This window comes from Pezoporus occidentalis, unplaced genomic scaffold (genome assembly GCF_034315485.1).
Source record: "Pezoporus occidentalis ecotype Australia unplaced genomic scaffold, CSIRO_AGI_Poc_V1 ctg114, whole genome shotgun sequence".
Taxonomy (NCBI): domain Eukaryota; kingdom Metazoa; phylum Chordata; class Aves; order Psittaciformes; family Psittacidae; genus Pezoporus; species Pezoporus occidentalis.
This window is the reverse complement of record NW_026912929.1, coordinates 2,934,399-2,949,785: the sequence shown is the minus strand read 5'-3', so window position 1 is coordinate 2,949,785 and position 15,387 is coordinate 2,934,399. Positions and strand designations below refer to the sequence as shown.

The following is a 15,387-nucleotide window of genomic DNA, read 5'->3' as shown; positions in this document are numbered from 1 at the left end:
AATCAGGCTTCTGTCTTGAGAAGCAAAGATGATTTTTATCAGAGGCACACCCAAGAAACATAGCTTTCAAGGGTGGTTTTCCCTACTGCAGAAGTTTCAGGTACGACAGGAATAGCCACATTAACATGAACGTGCCAGAGGAGGAAAGGGAACAGAGACTTATCTTTAGCTTATGGAGACACAATCAGGAAAGATTCATCAGGAAGTTATTCCAAGAACTACAGCACAGGTGCAACTGAATCCAAAGGCACGCAGATCTTCTGCAGCAGGTTGGTGCACATCTGAACTCTCCCTTTCTCTGGGGGACCTCCTACTCACCAATAAATCCAGCTATGAAATGCTTTATTCACAGAATTAGGTCATTCCCCCTAAGGTGTTTCTGCAAACAGGAGAAACCTAGGCAGAGCTACAGCTGCAGCTTACGTGTATTTTTAGCAGTGCAATGGACATGGTGCCCAGAGTGCTCTGCATTAACACAGTTTCTCAGTGCTGATGGTGGTGAGCTACCTGATAGAGGTGGAAGTTCTTTCCCAGCAGGGTTATCTTCCTTGCCACGTTGACTGGAAACAGTGAAGATCCCTGGATTCGCTGCACACAGGGACATGCATCTGGACCCCAGCTAAGCTCCTCATCCTGAAACCAAACACATGGCTTCAGAGAAAGAGACCTCCACGACTCTCATACAGGGAATCAAAGCCTGACATGCCAACAGAGAAACAGCCCTGCCTGAACAAAGACACGGCTGTGCTTTACCATGAAGTTCTAAGCAAGCAATACAAGAGCACAAAGAGGTGAAGAGCAAAAAGCTGCGAACACGCTGGACATCACAGCAGCTGCCACCTTCAGGCCAGCAGCATTTCTGCAAGAGCGGGGAACCTCGCACACGTTTTTCTTCCTCAGGCTGCTGTTTCCCCTCACATTACAGCTTCTCAGAGGGCACAACCCCTCAGCTTCTACAAGCTCAGAGGGCACAACCCCTCCTGTGTGCTGAAATACTTGACCTGCAATGTGTATGACCATTTCAGTGTTACAGTGTTAGACTGGGAATCCAGCAACTCACCTCTTCCCAAAACTCAGGAGCATCATACTGATAGTTGAGGTCAGGGTGAAGGATCCTGGGGAAGTCAGGAACATCTCTCTCTGAAGAATCCCCATCACCCGACAGAAGGGTAGAAGCAGAGAAGGAAGATGTGTCATTCTCAGCCTGCAGCAAATCCATCCAGTCCTCCGTGTCCTGCAGCTCCGTGCCTTCCTCCAGCAGCCATTCTGGGGGAGCTGATGGTGGGAGCTCTGAAGCAGGTAGTTCAGTTCCCAGCAATCCAGGAGAATCCTCAGAGGCAGCAGGACCCCCCGGCACCTGGCTGGGAGTTTGGGGAGATGGGATGGCAGATGTCAGTGCCTCTGTGGTAGGAAAAGAACTCGGAGGCCACTTCAAGCTGGTGACATGAGGAGAAGGTGTTACTGCTGCTGAAAAGGTGTGCGGAGGGCTACCCACTAGCGTGGTGGGTGGGTTGGTGTGCTGTGGCCCCTGGGCGGTGGCTGGCCCTTCAGTGGGCAAGGCTGCATGATCCATGTTTTTGGATGGGCTGGTGAGGACAGATGCAGAAGGAGAAGTTGTCTCTGGCTCAGTGACAGCAGGTTTGTCTGCTGGTGGTGGCAGGGGGGATTCTGTGATGGCCTGGAGAGAGGCTGCTTCAGTTGAGGGAGTCAAGTACGTATAGCTGAGGGTTTCCGTAGGCTCAGATGTCATGTCCAAGGCTGCAGAGAACGTGATGCGGTTGGGCTCTGAGGAGGGCACAGTGCTTGGTACCACTCGCACGATGGGGGGAGTGATGGGTTTTGTGGCCGTGGTTGGGGCTGTGGTAGAAGACTTGGTGAGGGGAGCTGCTGAAGAAGGAAACACACCTGAGGCTGGGATCTGGGCCTAGAGAAAAATAACATCATGGGGTGAGAAGAGAGAAAGAAAATAAAACAGTATAGAATCCAAGCAGGAAAACACTTCATACTACTTCCTGTGGTAGTGCTCACAAGAGGCTGCTTCACCCTCTGGATTTAAGTGAGAGCTACATCTCATGCCACCTTGTCTTGGGATAAGACTGGGGAATGCTCAAAGTGCAGAAGATCCAGCAACATTCCCTCTTCCCACCGATTACTGCACTCACCTCCACTCGGAGGTCTGCCTGCCTTCATCCCCCGCTGAACTGCAAGACTACCTGTGGCAGCCACAAACCGGGCATCTGTTTCACTTTCCCCCTTGCAGCCTCTCTGCCAGCTTGTTCTTGTCCCTTGCTTTGAAAACAGAGGCTGGATAACCCCAGGAGAAGGGCAATCTGCTTCATTCGATGGCAATTCCTCAGAAACCTAGCAAGGCCTTTTAACATGAGGCACACAGAGCCTTGTGTTGCTCCAGCAGCTCACGTCCTTGCTTCATGCAACTGAGAGCTGTTAATTTACCTGAGATCTGATTCACTGCATCTCACTGAGGCTGTTCTAGCACACAGGACTAGGACCGAGTATGAAACGCACCCTTTCATTGTAGATAATGATTCCTTCCTCACAGGCTGCTTTGTGGGTACAGAGGTGCTGCTGGATGCACCAGTTACATCCCCAGAGACTGCTCACACACTTCTTGCACCTGGAATAATGATGGAGAAGCAGCTGCTGAGATGACCCAGGCAGGGGAGAGCCACCCTCCCTAGAACTACAGAGAAGAAAAAGCATGTGCTCACGGTGCCGACTTCCACAGCAGGGCCACTGCAGCACAGTCATAGAAAGAGAAGTCCACAGAAGCAATGAAGATGTCATGGAAACGCACTACGAGCTTTATGGTGACATGATCTGAAAATGAAAACAAAAGTTTCTTAGAAATGGAGCCACTCTAAGCCTGCCATACTGTTAAGAGACTCAGCATGCTCCAGGAAAGACACTGTCAAACATGGAGACAGATTCCTCTAGCATCTCAATCACTGGATTATCCTACGGACACTAGAATCAAGTTGGACAAGTTTGCCAGGAGTACTTTATGACAGCTCTTGCCAACCCATGGGAAGGAAGGCTAGTCAGAAAGCTAGTCTTCCATCTTCATCTGCTATAATTCCACTGTCATCTCTGTATTAGAGGAAGATGTAACATTCCAGGCTCAAAGATGATTGTCTTCCTTTTTCATCCAAAGGAAAAACAAACCCTTAGAACTGACATAGCCCTTTATCTTCAGAGCTTTGTTCTATGCCCAGACTAAGAAGTCACGGAAGAGGTTTAAGACTTGTAATCTTGTTTGCAAGGACTGAAAGCTTATCTGCTTTAAATCCAGGTCTCATGTCAACTAGAAGCCTCAGGATAGCCCAGTTCTTTGGGAAAAGACTATCACTGTCTTCTGATAGACTAAAGAGCTGCAGAGATGGTCAAAACTTAACTGCAGCTGATAGCATGAGCTGAAGGAGGAATTTTGCATATGGCAGTACTAACCCAGCTGATTAATCCTGTTCCAGACTAATGTCCTCAGAGTTGGGTATTGGTTTCCCAAATAATGGGTCCACATTGCATGCTCTGCTCAACTCCAGGAGCTGCCATTTCTCAGGACAGTTTGCTGTAAGTGTAAGTAACTAGAAGCTTGTCCATCATTCCTCTCACAGAATTCAGGCCTTCTCATGCAAGCAAACCCTAATCACCACAAAACAACCAACATGTGTGGTGAAGGATCAGTCAGGGCTAAGCTGGGCTCCTGACAGGATGGCAAGTGAAGCTGCATGCCAGTAAATCAGCTGATGATGAGGTGTGCATGGAAACCCATGATTAAGAGAAAATCAGGGTATTATATAGGCAGCTGGAGCAGGAGTCACTGCAGTACTGCCAGCTCCCATCACTGTCACAGGGGTGATTGCATTTGGCAGTGGTGGCAGGGCTAACACCTCCCAGGATTGTGGAGATATGACACCATGTTTATAAATATTCCTTTCTCCAAAAAGGCCAGTATTTCCCATGATGCCAATAATGCAGTTCAGTGGTACAGAGCATGAGGTTGAGCACTTGCAAATTGAGAGCAAGAGTTTCTGCTATCAACTTGAAGCTCAACAGCTTAAAGTGACAGATGAACTGGTATGCAACCTTTAAAACAAAGCTGAAAGGCAGGCAAATGTTTTAGTGAGCTGGGAGAAGTATTATAAGTAGGAATAAGAAAGTGCCACTATCTAACGCCCTGATGAAACCTCATTTAGAAAACAGTGTTTGATTCTGGTTACCAGCTTCTAATTCATCTTAGCAGAGCACAGAAGCCATGCAAAGAAGGGCTAGCAGTACAGGGATGGAGAGAGGAAGTCTGAGTAACAAAAGAACACAAAAGTTAACACAGCAAAACTCCGTGCTTAGAATGCCTGGCCATAGTTCACTGAGTGGGATTAGAGCTGTGGAAGCAAAAGGACAACACAAATAGATCAAAGGGACACAAACCATCCATGAGCAAATTCAGGCTAGAAAACAAAAGCGAATTGTTAAGTCTTGGAGATGCAATGTGAAAGTGGCTCAGGTAAAGCATCTCTGGAGTCTTGAAATGAGAACAAGACTGACTTACAAGGGAGTCAGTAAGAATATCTGAAGCCTGGAATAATGAGAACTAGACTGTGGCTTTACTGATTTTTCACAACTGTGCTTAAATCCAGGCCCACATGTGCAGAACTGAACAGGGAATCCAATCCTACCCACTCTGCCTTTAGTGGCAGTGCATGAAGCCCTTTCCCCCTCTGCTTGATGACCCTGAATGGAGACCATTGAAAAATGAAGGTGTTTGAGACTGAATCAGTGTGTTAGCTGGGTTCTGCTGTCATGTTATGTTATGTCCATGGAGACTGCTTCAGACCTATCAGCCAGCTGCATACTTCCATGGAAAATCTGTTTAGCCACTTTGGTGAATTGTGTGGAATGCTTTCCAACCGGCACCTGCCTTTTACTTCAGATGAATGAGCTCTTTGAATAGAGCAGCTCTCACACACAGGCTGGGTAAAATCCAATGCAAAGACTATAAACTGAGAACTTCCCATATTCTTTAGAGTGGCCAATTAGCAATGATCAGCCAGTTATTGTTTGCAGTAATAGAAAGCTGACTCTGTATTTTCTGACTTTGTGGAGTACTGCAGATTCATTTCTAACTTAAAGGACTGTAGATCTCTCCTTCCCTTACATGTACATCCTTCTCCCACTACTACAGGGATTTGGAGGATGTTTGCATTTGGTTTGAGTACTTAAGAGAGTTCTCTCTCCAGATATATGACAAAGCTGCCAAACCAGCCACCACTCTAGACTGCATTTCAGCTCATGTTCAGATTTGCACACAACCCTTCGAGCAGGATCTCCTTTCCAACTACCAAAATTTGGCACTGGAATTTGGCAACAGCCCAAAATAGCACAGGATGTGTGACACACAAGTAGAAAGCAAACAGATATTACGAAGAATGAAATGAACACCTGCTGACACACCACATATATCCGTGGCTGTTAATCCTGGCAATCTGACAGACCTACAACATACTTTCTCCCAGCAATGGTATCACAGCTATCATGCTCCATTTAAAGCATTTCACTGACCTGCTCCTGTTGGCAAAGCTGGTGCTCGGCTGGGATCTGGAGAAGGACACATGATTCCTGACTCTGTCAGCACTGCTGGGCTTTCATAATCTTCAAAGTAACATGAGTAAAATTCTTCCTCACGCAGGGAAGGTAAGTCCGAGATAGCCAGGAATATCTACCAATTCAATAGTATCCAGTGAGTAATCTGCCCTCTAACTTATTCTTCTTTGTTTAAGCTAATTTTCTCGTTCTATTTTTTCAAAGTAAGAGCCCCCTGAAGGAGTTATCTACATATACATCTATACTCCTATAATGCCTCCTAGGAGTGACTGTTCCAAATCATTGTCTCTTGCCATTCCCAAACTGAACTTGGCACCCACCAAGCAATTGGCAACTTCCCCCTTTGCCCAAGTCTGTAGCATAAAACAGGTTCTTGCCACCTCCTGACACAATATCAGGCTTCAGAACAGTGCAGCACTTTCTTAGCTTTCCTGCCAGCTCCCAGATGCCAGACTGAAGCTGAAATTTTGGGTAACTCCTTCTAGATCTTCCTGACAGCAAGTGTCAGAACACTGTGAGACCACAGCACCTTATAGATACTAATCCAAGGAGGGACCTCACCCAAGCAGCCACCAAACACTCCAGAATACCCAGGAACTCTGGGAAGGCAAGGACATTTAGTTTCCTAGAGAAAAAACAATGAAATTATCTCCTGGAACAGCCAAGCTGTTAAGTCCCTTATGTGAAGCAGATGTGACTGAAGGCTCTGATTCAGTACCCCACTGAAAGCAACAGGAAAACTTGTGACTCCTCAGTTTGTAGGGGGCTCTCTACATGTTTGAACGTCAGAGGATCAACACCACTCACATTTCTCTTTTCCTCTCTGCTGATATTGGCTGGAGTTAGTGACTGGACAGACAGACACTGCTGTGTAGAGTTAAAGCTCCAGAGCCACTGCTCACTCAACCTGGACCGCAAGCACTCAGAGCGACGGGTGCACCTGCAGGGAAATAGCAAGAAGCTCTATGAGAGATCTAAGGGGACACGTTCAGCTTCCAAACTGACACTGGCCATCTTCTACATCCCATAGTCTTCTCTAGTTCTCACTACTCTAGAGTCTTGCTAGAGTCTAGTCTAGTCACTTGCTAGAGTCTTGGGGGAGCTGCTACACAAGACACAAATCTCAGCCTCTCACCACTTTCAATAACAGGAGGAACTGTTGCCAAAATATATCTGGCAATATATATTCCCATTAAATCCATATATTCCTACGGCATTCTACAGGTGGACAGAGCCAGCAAGCAGAGAGGCACACTGGAATAAACCATATCTCATTAAGCAACATCAGTAGGGCAGCAAGAAGTGGAAGAGTGCTAAATGAGAGTGACACAAGAAGAGAGAACACAGTTTCTCTACATTTGAAATGGGACAGTTTGAGCTGCAAGCAGACTAAAACCAGGCTGAAATCCACTGGACAGGAGCATGGTGAATGGTGACCCAAAAAAGCAATGGAAAGATACCCTTGTGTGCTACTGCCAGTGGTGTTTTAGGGAGGCAGATAGAGCGGTAGTAAGTTAGAGAGGACATCCCATAAAGGAACTAAAAATAAACTAAATTCAGGCACACAGACATAAGGAGCAGAGTAAGTAGAGACAATCCCTATGCACTATCCCTCTCCAGAACCCTTGCAGGTCAACAGGGAGCTATCTTACCGTCCCTGAAGGACACACCAGCCACAGTATGGATCTTTCAGAGCCAGACAGGATTCACAGTCCGAGTACAGGGAACATTCCAGTATGGGAACCTTTACCACCTGCCAGAAAAAGCAGTCAGTGAAAATACACCACACACAGCACAGGCACCAGGTCTATGGCTTCTTCTACCTAACTAGCAAGTCCCATCATCTCCATGTTCACTGAAACAACTTCTTAATCCCCAATATTGGATAAAACCAAAGGAAACAGGAACAAGCTCACAGAGCCCATCTGAATGGCCACTTCACATATTGGTGAATGACATGTAAACACCAGGCTGCCCAGAGGCACTGAGATGAGCAATGTGTATTCTATTAATGGGTTATCCTTGACACTTTTTGAAAGAAGGAGACTTTATTTGTGCTAAATCTGTATTTTAACAAAATAGGTTAAAGAACAGACTGAACACCATTCACTCTTCTGCTTTTCTGGACTCTGTCACGGGACATCATCTCTCCGACATGCAGGTGACACAAGTTGGAGACAGCAGCTCTGGCTAAGGGCTCTGACTGTACCTGCACTATTGCCCAGCTCTATGTGGCAGAGCTATCATTTTGATTGAAAGTAGAGCAAGCAGCTTTGATCAGTGTGGAACAAAAACCTTCTGGTATGTGGGGGTAACTTTTACTTGCAAAACACTTCTGCTTTAAACTTACTAGCCTTGATGATTTCAGCCTCTTGCCCTCCTCCCTTTAATCCGCTTCTACACTCCAGCTACTACCCTGTCAGTTACTTCAAAATGCCAACTTCTAATCCCCAACCTATTACTTCTGCTGAGTACAGGATGTAATTTATGCTTTTTAATTGACAGAACAATTACTGGAAAGGATATATTTCAGATTTCCCTCACCGTCTTCCACTCACAGATTTCAACTCTTCCTTTGAAGCGTTAGAGAAGTTCTGAGTATCTCAAAGTGCTTGGGGTGGGGGTGAAAGGAAGCAGTGGTTTGCCAGCATGCTCTCATTTTATGTTTGTTCTTTCCTTCAGAGTAACTCAAGGGCTATTTCCCTTTACTAGAAGGATCCTTTTCTTTCCAGCTCAGGGAGCTGATATGAGTGGTGCTCTACAAATCCTCTCAAATAAAGGATTTCTTACTCAGCAGACACCAATATTCCAGGAGTCAGAGGCATCAGAATGACTCTTCTACATCTGCCGCTGGCGCAAACAGTATTACAGAAGGCAGGAGAAGAGGCAAAGGTGCCTCACATGGCAACTTGTACAGCATAATTTCACCTACAAGACTTATTACATGCCTAGCCAAAGCACACCTCTGCTGAGGATACTTCCCACACATTTCTGCTTTTGTAGGTTACCTGCCTACAGACGAACAGCTTAATCTTGTCATTGATTAAAACCAGTAGAAGTGGCACAGTTTTAATTACACAAAGCCTCCTTTTTGTCTTTTGAATCTTTTGTAAAACCAAGACAGGTCACATTACTTGTGAACCCCAAAACAGTCTGTGGCTGAGACTAGCAAGACTCCTTCATGCTTCCTCCAGTTTTTCAGAAGGCCAGTCCCCATCCCTGTAAGCCAGACTGGAAGGAAGCTGCTGCTGTACACACTGCTTCTCTTCCTTCCCAGCTCCCATCAGTAACATGTCTGGACCACAAATGCTTTCATTTCATCTGTGAAAGGGATTTTATTGCTCTTACCATTGACTGGGTCATGACAAAGAGGTGCTCCTGCAACTGGTCAAACAGCAGGTCTCCACTCACCATGCTATTTAACTGGATAGTTAAAGAAGCGTATATGTGTGCATCTCCCATTGCTCCTAAGTATACCTGCAAGAGAGTCACAGTTGTACGCAGACAAAGTGTCACAGCAGGAGTTGGGGACACCTGTCCTATATCAGGAACAAGCTGGAACCACTGCTGTGTGTGAGTTCAACCTCCACCAAAATCTCAATGCAGTGACTTCAGCACGGGAAGCATGTGCCTAGCAACATCTGCAGAAGGATGCACCAGCCCTGATGCTGGCTCAGTGCAGATGTAAGCAAAGGTACCACGACCACTGTTTGGGGCATTCACATTCCCAACAGTGAGTACAGTGTGAGAAAAGACCATCTGATAGTAATGATAGAATGACAGTTCCTTTGGTAGGAACCTGACTTCCCAAGGGACAAAAGAAATTGCCTTTTTTCCCCTTCCACCTGAGCATCCCTGATCAGTTTTATCCTTTCGGCTTCCTGTTGTATTTAGGTCATACCTTGTGCAGCCTCCCTTTGCTGTCTCCCAGGAAAGCAATGGTGTGCCCATCTTCCACATTCACTGCCACTGCTGTCAGACGGGCGTCTGTTTTCTCCAGGAGTGGGGCTGCCTCCAAGGGTACCCGACTGGCCATAGGGCTGGGAGTGTGGTCAGAGCCACAGGGGTATGCATACAGGGTATCCTTTTTTGGGGAATGGAAAGAACAGGGACATCAGTACAAAAAATTGGATACAAGGAACATGAGTAGCTTTAACACTTCCATCATCCCTTTCCACTCAAATTCCTTCAACAGATGCCCCAGAAGTGAATTCAGCTTTGAACCCTTCTAAGCATTTTAACTGAGACTAAAATACCAGCTTTTAATAGTTAGTTTAGCTATGTTTGGCTGTTTGTACCCTCACAGAATCCTGAAGACATTTCAGCAGGTCCATTCAGCATCAGTAACGGAATGCATTGAAACTCTACTAAACTTTTAATCTCCAAACACCATTAGTGGCTGTACACTGCAATTATGCAGCTTTGGGGAAGATTCACTGTATTTTTGAAGAACAAAAGGAGGTGAATCCCTGCTTCCAGGGTAAAACCACCTGGTCACAAGCATCGCCTCCAATAATTAACGTGGTTTTGTTGTAACACGCACAAATTCTAAGCTGAAGTAGAATCCCGAAGCATTAGAATGTACATAAACACAGGGTGGAGCATAGCCTGCTCCAAAGAGCACTGAGAAATCACAGAGCTCATAGAACCAGAGACCCAGAAGAAGTCAAAACGAGTCGTCTCTGCACACTGCTTCAGTTCTGGTCTTGTGAGATCTCTGTGCAAAACCAGTCATCCTTCTGTTCCAGCTGGACCCCTCCCAGTCCCACAGTCCTTCACTTACTGAATTCTAGAGAGAAAATGAAAGCTGCCAACCATTTGTATGTGTAGAAAGAAGATACTCCATTATGATTCATCTTTCTCCTAAGCAACAAACTCAGTCTTGTCTAGGATAGCTCCTCTGCTGCTTTGTATCTTTCTTGACACCTTGTTCTGTGTCCACTTTTATGGTACCCTTTCAGACACTGAATGCAGGATTGTTCACTCAGCAATTACTGTTAACCCCACCATCTATTAAATCAATCAGTGGCTTGGTTTCAAGCAATGTGGCATGTATAGATTAATGATTTTCATCATGTAATCCCTTATGGATAACATTTCACTCCCCTCCCCAGCCCCTTACTAATCACTCTTACAAAGCTACGTGTGGAGCAGAGGCATTAACTGTGCAGTCTACAGCGGCTCCATCTCTCTCCTGCTTTGGGCAACATAGTTGAATTCAGACTCCACATGAGCAGGAACTAGATTCCTCAAGAGCAGGGTTATGTAATTTTTCTGTCTGATGTCCATGGCTTTGCATTTGGCAGCACTGAGCCTCACGGTACCATATGGCACCAGGCAATAGAGCTGACCCCAATGGAGGTCAGTGATAACAGCACAACGTGGCATTCCTGGGGTATCTACTCATCACCTCTTGCCAACCCCTTGGAAAACCTCACCCTTTCCCATCCTCTCCTCCCATTTCTCTGTTGTTTTTTTCTTTTTTTTTTTGTTGGGTTTGCTTGTTTTAACACTTGACTGCTTCCTGGAGAAACTTAAATATGATCAGGAGCTTCTGACAAAGTCTATGGTAATCCCACAGTAAAATACATTTAACCAGCTGACTTCTATTGACTTCTCTGATGTATTGATACCCCAGCAGGGAAGCAAGACTTGACACAGTGATTACACATAAGAAATCACACCAACATGTTTTTTTACTTAAAACAATTAAAAGAGCTTCTATGTAAATTGATATAAGCATTTTATACAGTTAGCATGGTCCTATGAAGACAGGCTGAGAGCTGGGCTTGGTCAGCCTGGACAAGAGGAGGCTCTAGGGAGAACTTAGAGCAGTTTCCAGTGCCTGAAAGGGCTGACAGAAAAGCTGGAGAGATTCTTTGGACAAGTGCCTACAGGGACAGGACAAGGGGAAGGGCTTTAACCTGCCAGAGGGGATCATCCACTCTCCTACTGTAGCGCACCAAGTTTGGATGAAGCTATACCTGTGAATTCTGGTGTGTGCTTCCTACACTGCACAGGTAGGAAGCAGCAATAAGACAAATCTATACCCATGCATGAAGGGGACTGAAAGCTCGGTGCAGAAGGACAAGTTACACACCTTGAAAACTACACCCACAGAAAATATGCAGCCTTCCCAGGCCTAAAAGGATCTTCCCAGGACTAAAAGATCTCCAGCAAACTGAACAAATGAACTCATGCTGAAATCCTTACAAAAACAAGCATTTTTTTTTTCCAGTTGAGATTGTATTGAACTGTAAAACTCAATCTTAGCTTCTTCTGACGGGCTAAAAACTGGAGGCAGTGCTAACTAGGGAAAAGGGTGCACAGGCTGGTTTGGAGGCAGAAAAACATGAACTTCATTAGCATTATCCTTACACAGAACACAGGCTGCCACCACTGAAACAGAGTTAAAACTGTTCCTGCATAAACTGTTCATTGAGAGCTGCTTGCACTCAGCACTGAATGGAGCCGGCTGGAGTTGGCACAGACCCTTATGTGTTGTTAGATACAATCTTAATGACAACCGCTACCATGTACTGAATGGTGAAGGATGAAGTTTGTGGGGACATTTACATATCATTGGACACACTTGCTAATAAGATGCTATACTTTGGTCGGCCCACTAGTGCCAAACCGTGCAGCTGGGACCCTGGGATCGTGAGCAAGGAATGGCATAGCAGAGACTGGGCTTTTTCTCCCCCTCTGTGTACCCACTTCTCCGCTGGATCAAACAGTGCAGGGGGACTCCACATCATTTTGAATGCAGGATTTTTCTACCACTCACACCAGGTTGGCTTTTAACTCCCTTGAGGTGCCCTAAAAATCACCTGTGACAATTCCTCCCATGTGCCCCCACAAAGCACACATGGGGCATGGCTAAGAAATACAGTGAAAGCAGGACATCAAGCTGGGCAGCATCTTGCTTTCCAACTCTTATGTACTCCTCCTGACCCTACATTCATCCCCCTCCAAGCCTGCTCTTTACTCTTCCCTTGTCCCACAAGTATTCTACAGTCAGCTGTAGCTCTCGAAAGGAAAACCATAATTTCAGGACTGGTTTTGGACTACACATCCAACCTCAGAGACTTCCAAAGCTCTGTGGTACCACTTTGCTCTTTGTAGCACAGGGCTGGGAAGAGGCAATTATCTGGACAGCCGGTTCTGTAAGAAGGAAGATACAAGATAACAGGCTGTGATGGTAAGGACTAGCAACGCCCTCGGTGAAAACAGGCTGCTCACAACCACAGAGCCTCATACCAGGACATGGCATTCAGCACCGCCCCAGAGCATGCTGCTGCTCTGTGTTTGTGTCACAACCCTGATACCACAGCACCAGCGAGGCTGATACACTGCAAGGATTCAGGGTCACAGCCACTTTAGCTCACATTTTTATCCTGCAACTTCCCATCATGCCTTTGTGGTACAGTTTAAAGGAGGATTATCACCTCTTACAGCACTGGAGACAAAGAGCAGCCAGGTCAGGAGCAGGTTCTCCTTGGGCACAAAATTCTGCAGGACTAATGCAGTCTATAGGAAATCAGGATTTTGTTGACACTTAGTTTTGCTTATGTTCTTTTTCATTCCTGGGTTCCCCTGCAGGAAGCTGTTGTGAGGTGTGCCCCACCATAAGCAACAGGGACCCAGCACACCCCTTAAATTCCCTTCCCAACACACAACTGTACATGCACATATTCCTCCTTCCATGCAGTACAGACCGGGAGATGAAGATAGCGATAACAACCTGAACTGCAGCTTCAGTGCTCTTGCCTGGTATTTACCAAGAGACAGGCCCCAGGGTCAGATCACATCAGATGTTCTCCCCATGGCCACATCTCCACATCTCCCTCTGCAAGTAAACCCACGCATGTGGGGCAGAGAGCTGCAGCAGCAATGACAGACTGTACTTCAACAGGATGCAACAGTTGTTGCATTGCATTGCTGCAGCAGCTAAGAAAGAGCCTGAGCCCAAAGGCTTTTAACCCAAACAGATTTCAACATCCGAGTGAAACAGGCTGACTTCAGGAACACAAAACAACACAAGAACATGCTATAGACTACTCTCTACCCTAGCAAAGGGCCAAAGCCACTTACTGCGGGCAGCTGGACACAGTTGGAGCTGACATCATATTCAATATATGCCACCTCTGTCCCTTCTTCTGACTTCCCATCTCTCATGTAGCAAACATCCCTAGTCCAGTTGGTCAGGCGATCCACTTCCTCCATAGCATAGACACAGAGTGCAGACTCCTCACTCAGCTTACCAGAAGAAGCCTGCCAGGATGAGAAGGCTGCAAACAGCACTTCTCCCTCGGTGTCCAGCTGCCCATGGGCCAAGCCTTTTCCTGGCCGGGTGACATAGGCTGCTTGCAGGAGGCTGTAGGTATTGGTTTTGCTCTGGCAGAGCAGAGGTAACTCCACATACGAGTAATAGTGAGAGTCATCCAGGCAGATTCGGGAGATGTAGGTCTTGTACTCACGGGACTGAGATTTGAGGTCCCGCCGGTAGAATAGGAAATAGACACTGGAGCGGTAAGTGAAGGATTTAATGAAGTGGTGGTTGTACTCTGAGAGCCGGCCCACAGCCAGTTTTGCTGTTTCTTCATAGGAGAAAATGGAGTGAGAGTCTATTGCTTGAACATCCCCACCATGGGCCCTGAGATTCCGGGTAGTGATGGGAGGAATCCCCCCTCCAACTCCTCGGCTTGTGTACCCTCGTCCCACAAACAGCAAGGGGACCTCATCCTTTGAGTAAGCTATGAGTCCCACAGTGGTGATGTTGGGATCATTGGCAGCAACGTACTGAGTGTCACCAGGGCTCTCTGGTCGGAAGAGGACATGGTCAATGGACGTGAGGCTCCTCTTCTCACAGATCCCCTGGTGCACACTGCCACACACAATGAGCTCCTTCTGCACTGTGTTCACTAGCAGCAGCTTGTTGTGATTGTCGGTGTGGTGTGCCTGAGGGCACTCCAGCTTTGAGACCGGGGGGAGGCAGTCTTTACTGTCCAGAACTGGTCCAGTCTGAACCATGTTCTTCATCAGCAGGTCAGATGTCAGCTGAAAGAGAAAGTTGGTGGCTCCCAAGTAAATGGCCCCGGACTCCAAGTCCATAGACAGGTGGAGGAATTTCGTAGCGTTGCGCGTGAACGTGACATATGGCAGTCCCCGTGGAATTGCTGCTCCCATGAAACAGAGAACAGGAAGGAAGAACGTTCCCAGAGGCATGGTAAACACTCTGCAAGAGAGGAAAGGCTGTTATTACTCCTCAGAAATGAGAAGTGAAGATTAACACTCCAAATCCTTCAATAGCACTCATGAGAAGCGGACAAAAAGGGCATGCATAACCACAGAAAGCAGAGAGCTAGACACAAAAGAGCCAACACAGGACATCTGCAGGAACACCAACAGAAAGAAGTCTGCAAGAGGATCAGAGACTTTACTCAATCATCTCCACACCACGATGACAGGCACAGCATCTTCAGCAGAAGCTGCAATACTTCAAGTCATGTTCTTGGGGGCTTTCCTGGGGACTGCTGGGTGGCTCTGGGGAAAGCTTCTCTTTGCAAGCCCAGGACTTGTACTAAACTTGCTGAATAAACATTCCACAGCACAGATTCACCAATCCAGGGACGTAAGCTAAAGAGAAAGGTCCTATCTGTGCTGTGACAGAAGGTGCTTCAAACATTGAAGCATTGTAACATCAAAAAAAGGGCCATATTTAACCTGAGTCCTGCACAACTCTTTGCTATATTGGAAGTTCTCCAG

General features: G+C 46.6%; 1 protein-coding gene across 4 annotated transcripts in view; it reads right to left on the bottom strand.

Annotated features, from left to right (window-relative positions):
• Positions 1 to 15,387, bottom strand: part of PLXNB1 (plexin B1) — a 54,325-nt gene that overhangs the window by 21,595 nt on the left and 17,343 nt on the right. For 3 of the 4 annotated variants that reach the window (XM_062637310.1, XM_062637291.1, XM_062637315.1), the window contains exons 3-12: positions 13,714 to 14,857; positions 9,521 to 9,703; positions 8,968 to 9,096; positions 7,272 to 7,372; positions 6,427 to 6,559; positions 5,578 to 5,734; positions 2,730 to 2,838; positions 2,527 to 2,635; positions 1,061 to 1,924; positions 508 to 633 (exon numbers count right to left, since the gene is read on the bottom strand). In XM_062637310.1, the coding sequence (XP_062493294.1) occupies positions 508 to 633; positions 1,061 to 1,924; positions 2,527 to 2,635; positions 2,730 to 2,838; positions 5,578 to 5,734; positions 6,427 to 6,559; positions 7,272 to 7,372; positions 8,968 to 9,096; positions 9,521 to 9,703; positions 13,714 to 14,847 (3,045 nt within the window). In that variant the 5' untranslated portion in view covers positions 14,848 to 14,857. The remainder of the gene's footprint in view (positions 1 to 507; positions 634 to 1,060; positions 1,925 to 2,526; positions 2,636 to 2,729; positions 2,839 to 5,577; positions 5,735 to 6,426; positions 6,560 to 7,271; positions 7,373 to 8,967; positions 9,097 to 9,520; positions 9,704 to 13,713; positions 14,858 to 15,387) is intronic. The other variant, XM_062637299.1, reaches the window with a different exon arrangement.